This window comes from Hypanus sabinus, chromosome 1 (assembly GCF_030144855.1).
Source record: "Hypanus sabinus isolate sHypSab1 chromosome 1, sHypSab1.hap1, whole genome shotgun sequence".
NCBI lineage: Eukaryota > Metazoa > Chordata > Chondrichthyes > Myliobatiformes > Dasyatidae > Hypanus > Hypanus sabinus.
In genome coordinates, this window is record NC_082706.1 from 7,354,784 (window position 1) to 7,360,783 (window position 6,000).

Genomic DNA, 6,000 nt, shown 5'->3' on the forward strand with positions numbered 1-6,000 from the left:
CAGGCCACTCAGCCCTTCCATCCATCTGCTACTTCATCTCCAGGCCGACTTGGAGTGGATGTGGAGAGGATGTTTCTTATAGTGGGGGAATCTAGGACAGAGGGCACAGTCTTAGATCAGAGGGACGTCCCTTTAGAACAGAGATGAAGAGGAATTTCTTTCACCAGAGTGTGGTGAATCTGTGGAATTCACTGCTACAGATGGATGTGGAGACCAAATCATTGGGTATAGACAGAGACATAACGAAAAGGTTTTTACTCCTCGTGGACGTGAAGGATGTGAGAAATAAAGTCAATTCAATTATATTTAAAGCAGAGTTTGACAGGTTCCTGATTAGGCAGGGTGTCAGGGGGTGAAGGCAGGAGGATGGGGTTGAGAGAGATAATAAATCTGCCATGCTGGAATGGACTCGGATCAGCTCCTACGTTTGTGGTCTTATGGTCTCTTCCCTGCACTAACCACACGCCTCACAGCACGCAAACTGCTGCTGGAACTCAGCAGTACGAGCAGTACATGTGGGGCCTGCGGGGGTGGGGGTGGAGAGGGGAACTGTTGGCGTTTTGGATCGAGACCCTGCGTCAGGACTGAGGGGCAGATGGTTGGTATGGGGCGGGGGGAGGGAGGGAGTTGTGAAGCCAGAGACTGAAGTGCTCAGCGGACTGATGAGGGGTGCAAGGTGACAGGCAGGGAGGGGAGGGGAGGGACGTGATGGGGGGAGTTGGGAGGTAATAGCTTGTGATGGAAGCACAGAAAGATAAAGACTGAGAGACAGAAGGAGCAAGTTGGGATGGGGAGAGGAGTGTGAAGATGGAAGATAAGCTGAAACACGTTTGATTAGAAAAGGAGGTGATAATTTCTCACACGAGGAGATCTGCAGATGCTGCAAATTCAAGCAACACACACAAAATGCTGGTGGAACGCAGCAGGCCGGGCAGCATCTATAGGAAGTACAGTCGACGTTTCGGGCCGAGACCCTTCCTCAAGACTAACTGAAAGAAGAGATAGTAAGAGATTTGAAAGTGGGGGATGGGGGGGGGGAGAAATCTGAAATGATAGGAGAAGACAGGAGGAGGTGGGGTGAAGCTGAGAGCCGGAAAGGTGATTGGCAAAAGGGATACAGAGCTGGAGAAGGGAAAGGATCAGGGGACGGGAGGCCTAGGGAGAAAGAAAGAGGGAGGGAAGCACCAGAGGGAGATGGAGAGCAGGCAAGGAGTGATTGTGAGAGGGGCAGAGAGAGAGAAAAAAAGGGGGAAGGGAGGAAAAAAGGGGGGAAATAAATAAATAAGGGATGGGGTAAGAAGGGGAGGGGGGCATTAACAGAAATGAGAGAAATCAATGTTCATGCCATCGGGTTGGAGGATTAATGGGAATTTCTCTCCCATTAAGGGAGAGAGAGACAGGCTATGAAACCTGAAATAGCTGAGGGAGGCGTGAAGAGGAAGCCCGTGATTGAACTGTAAAGTGTCATACTAGCCACTAAGCAGCTGTGCCCCTTTTATTTTCTAAAGCTTTACATTAACTGGGTCTCATTAGTTTAATGAGCTTGGCAGAGCATTGGGGAGTGAGGGGGCTGTTTCTGTCTTCTGCTGTTCTGTGCTCTCTGCTCAGAACTGTGTGGCCACAGGGAGCATCAAGACTGGTGGAGACAGCTTCCTGTGGATTGGCACGTTTGATGGGCTGAATGGCTCGTGCCCGTCTTTGCAAAGTTGAGATTGCTAATTTGTAATGGTCTGACAGTAAGACCAGAGGCAGCGATTTCGCCCTGAGAGAGATTTGCAGAAGAATGATATTTGGAGTGGTCAGAATGAAGTTAACAACTACAGAAGTAAGAAATGACCATAAGACCATAAGCACAGGAACAGAGTTTGGCCACCTGGCTCATCGAGTCTGCTGCGCAATCTCATCATGGCTGATCTATTTTCCCTCTCTGCCCCAGCCTCCTGCCTGTCCCCATATCCCTTCATGCCCTGACAAAGCTAGAACCTATCAACCTTTGCCTTAAATATACCCAAAGACTTGGCATCTACAGACACCTGTGATAACAAATTCCACAGATTCACTACCCTCTGACTAATGAAACTCCTCTTCATCTCCGTTCTAAATGGACTTCCCTCTACCCCGAGGCTGTCTCCTCTGGTCTGGGACTCCTCTACCTATCCAAGAGTTACTTAAATGTCCTTAGTGTATTTGCCTCTACCAGCCCACCTTGACGGCACATTCCATGCACCCTCCATTCTCTGTGTAAAAAAGCTACCTCTGACATCTCCACTACACTCTCCTCCAATCACCTTAAAATTATCCCCCCAGGATTTCTGCCCAGGGAAAAAGGCACTGGTTGTCAACCCGATCTATGCCTTATCATCTTGTGCACCTCTATCAAGTCACCTCTCATCCTCCTTCGTTCCAAAGAGAAAACTTCAAGATCACTCAGCCTCTCCTCATAAGACATGTTCTGTAATCCAGGCAGCATCCTGGTCAATGTCCTTGTCACCTTCTCTAAAGCTTCCACGTTCTTCCAATAACGAGGTGACCAAAACTGAACACAATACTATAAAATCTCTCTGATTATAGAGGGCAACACACACAAAAATACTGGGGGAGCTCAGCAGCTCAGGCAGTGTCTATGGAAATGAATAAACAGTCGATGTTTCAGGTCAAGAACCTTCTTCAGGACTGAGAAGGAAGGGGAAAGATGCCGGAATGAAAAGCTGAGGTAGGGGAAGGAAGATAGGGCAGCTAGGTGGGTGAGAAAGATTGAGGGCCAGAGAAGAAAATATCTGACAGGAGAGGAAAGAATCAGAATGAGAATTATTATCACCGGCAGATATTGTGAAATTTGTGAACCTTGTGATAATAATGCTAATAATAATAATAAATACTTCATTGATCCTATTTGGGAAATTCTTTTGTTACAGCAGCAACATTTAAAACTTAGCAAACTTAACTAATATGTAGGCCTCCGTTAGTCTTGATAGACCATGGATTTGCGCCTTGGAAAGTTTCCAGCAGGGTTTTTTTAATGGAAGACCAGCAGTTGCCCAAGCTGCAAGTCTCCCCTCTCTACGCCACCGATGTTGTCCAGACAGGGAAGGGCATTAGGACAGCTTGGCACTGGTGTCGTCACAGAACAATGTGTGGTTAAGTGCCTCAGCCAAGGCTCGAACTAGCGACCTTCAGATCACTAGACGAACGCCTTAACCACTTGGCCAAGCGCCAACTTAACTAATAACGAAGTACAGAATAATAAATACACAATAAGAATTTGGCAATGTGCAATACTGTGCAATAATAATGTATGAAATAAAAAACCGAGACTCTTGAACTATAGTGTGTGTTCTCCTGTCGCACAGAGATGAACTGTTGTGCGTGCTTATTGCATTTGGTAGGAAAGGTTTTCTGTAACGATCCTTGTGACAGCGGAACTGAATGAGTCTGTTCAAGAGGGTGCTCCACTGCTTATTCAGTCGGTCATGGAGAAGGATGTGCCTAGCTGTCCATAATGGATAACTGTTTAGTGACCTCCTCCACCACTAACTCAAGGGTCCGTCCGGGTTGTAGCCAGGGATGGATCCAGGCTTTTTGATGGCAGCAATACAACACAATACATAATAACAGAGAGAAAAAAGGCTACATATCTATTTATATTAAATAGTTCAATTAAATAAGTAGTTCAAATTAGAAATAAAAAGTACCGAGGTAGTGTTAATGTGTTTGGTCCATCCAGAAATCAAATGGCGGAGGGAAGAAGTTGTTCCTGAATCACTGAGTGTGTGTCTTCAGGTTTCTGTACCTCCTCCCTGATGGTAACAATGAGAAGAGGGCATGTCCTGGGTGATGGGTGGTCCTTAATAAAGGACACCGTCTTTTTGAGGAATTGCTCCTTGAAGATGTCCTGGGTGCTGGGCAGGCTGGTACCCATGACCAAGTTTACGACTCTCTGCGGCTTGTTTCTACCCTGTACAGTAACATCCAACTCCACACCAGAGAATCAGCCAGTTAGAATGCTGCCCTCAGTACATCTGTAGAAATCTCTGAGTGTTTTTGGTGACATACCAAACCTCCTCAAATTCCTAATGAATTTCTTTATGGAGTGGACAACAGGAAAAAAGGAAGGGAAGGAGGACGGGACCCAGGGGAAGCAATATAAAAGTAAGAATGATAGAGAGTTTAACATAACTTTATGGATAAATCTTATACAGAATTATAGTTAACTCTGTATAATCAGATGTATAATCATACCTCACATGTTGCACCCCGTGATAAGGCTGAAGAAATTATAATATTCTTATTTTAAATAATTAATTCAACTTTTCGTTTCAGAGTCTCATTAATAACACCATCCAGAGAATCGACACAGCCCAGGAGGCGATCACTACAACCATTAAATCAGAAATTGAGAAGGTGAGTTGTGAAAACTTGGATAAGGATGTTCTCAGCAGTTTGGTCCTAGAAGCAAACAGCCCTAACCATTGCAGCTTAGCAGTGCTACGATACCCTTGCATTGGAGTGGACCTTGTTTTCATTGTGTTCCTTCTAGTATAAATTGTGCATAATTTCTGTTTATGTTTTTCTTGTGAATGCTGCGTATCGGATGCTCTGAGCCTGTGATATTGCTGCAAGTAAGTTTTTCATTGCACCTGTGCACACGTGGACTTGTCAAACTTGACTTTGACAGAGAAAAGGAGGGAGGTGGCTGTGGAGGGGGGACGGAGTAATCTGGAGACACAGGTGGAGAGATGTAGAATGATACAGTCAGGGTGGAGCTCGGGCTGCGGCGCTTGACGTTGTGGTGTTTGCCGAGCTCGCCAGTCGAGGTGAGGTCCTCCAGCGTACAGTTGTCGGCGCTTCTCTCCGGGAGAGCTCGTGTTTATATAACCCCCTCCCCGCCCAGTTCACATCAAAGGTCAACTGAAGGAGTAGCCAATCAGGACCAAGGCAAGTGAACAGGGCCCAATATGAACCGAGCGCTCCCGGAGAGAAACAGCAACAACTGTGCTCTGTTATTAATGTGCTCAGTACTGACCAGGCCATTTTAATCTCAGGTCAGAGAGTGCCTCATTATCAAGCAACTCGGATACTTCATTCAGTACCTTCAGTGGATCCGAACCATGGTGAGTATCAGTGAAATTAGCATGATTTGTCACGTGCATTGAAATATACAGTGAAACGTGTCATTTGTTTCAACAACCAACACAGTCCGAGAGCAGTCCGCAAGTTCACTGTGCTTCTGGTGTCAGTATAACTTGGCTGCCCAGCAATGCCCCAATTTAATCCTAGTCTAGTCAATTTACAATTAATCTACCAACCTTTGGACTGAGGGAGCACCCAGAGGAAACCCACGTGGTCATGGGGTGAACATACAAACTCCTCACAGACAGTGGCAAGAATCCAACCCCAATCACTGGCCGCTGTTTGTCCATAGGACAGCACATCTCCCTGTCTCTCTGTCTCTCTCTCTCACCTGTCTCTCTTTGTCTCTGCCTCTCTCTCTCACCCCGTCTCTCTGTCTATCTTTCTCTCTCTCTCCCCGTCTCTCTCTCTGTGTCTCTGTCTCTCTGTCTCTTTATCTCTATCTCTCTCTCCCCTGTCTCTCTCTCTCTTTGTCTCTCTCTCTCTGTGTCTCTGTCTCTGTCTCTCTCACCCCCTGTCTCTCTGTCTCTCTATCTCTCTCTTCCCGTCTCTCTCTCTCTCTCTTTCTCTGTCTCTCTCTCAGTCTGTCTCTGTGTGTGTCTCTCTCTCCCTCTCTCTGTCTCTGTCTCTTTATCTCTATCTCTCTCCCCCCGTCTCTCTCTCTCTTTGTCTCTGAGTCTCTTTCTCTGTCTCTCTCTTTGTCTCTGCCTCTCTCACCCCATCTCTCTGTCTATCTTTCTCTCTCTCCCCGTCTCTCTCTCTGTGTCTCTGTCTCTCTGTCTCTTTATCTCTATCTCTCTCTCCCGTTTCTCTCTCTCTTTGTCTCTCTCTCTCTGTGTCTCTGTCTCTGTCTCTCTCACCCCCTGTCTC

The 6,000-nt window shown here is 46.6% G+C and overlaps 1 protein-coding gene across 2 annotated transcripts in view; it reads left to right on the forward strand.

Annotated features, from left to right (window-relative positions):
• Positions 1–6,000, forward strand: part of LOC132390963 (prominin-2-like) — an 89,396-nt gene that overhangs the window by 73,579 nt on the left and 9,817 nt on the right. For both annotated transcript variants that reach the window (XM_059963496.1, XM_059963506.1), the window contains exons 20-21: positions 4,321–4,401; positions 5,043–5,111. In XM_059963496.1, the coding sequence (XP_059819479.1) occupies positions 4,321–4,401; positions 5,043–5,111 (150 nt within the window). The remainder of the gene's footprint in view (positions 1–4,320; positions 4,402–5,042; positions 5,112–6,000) is intronic.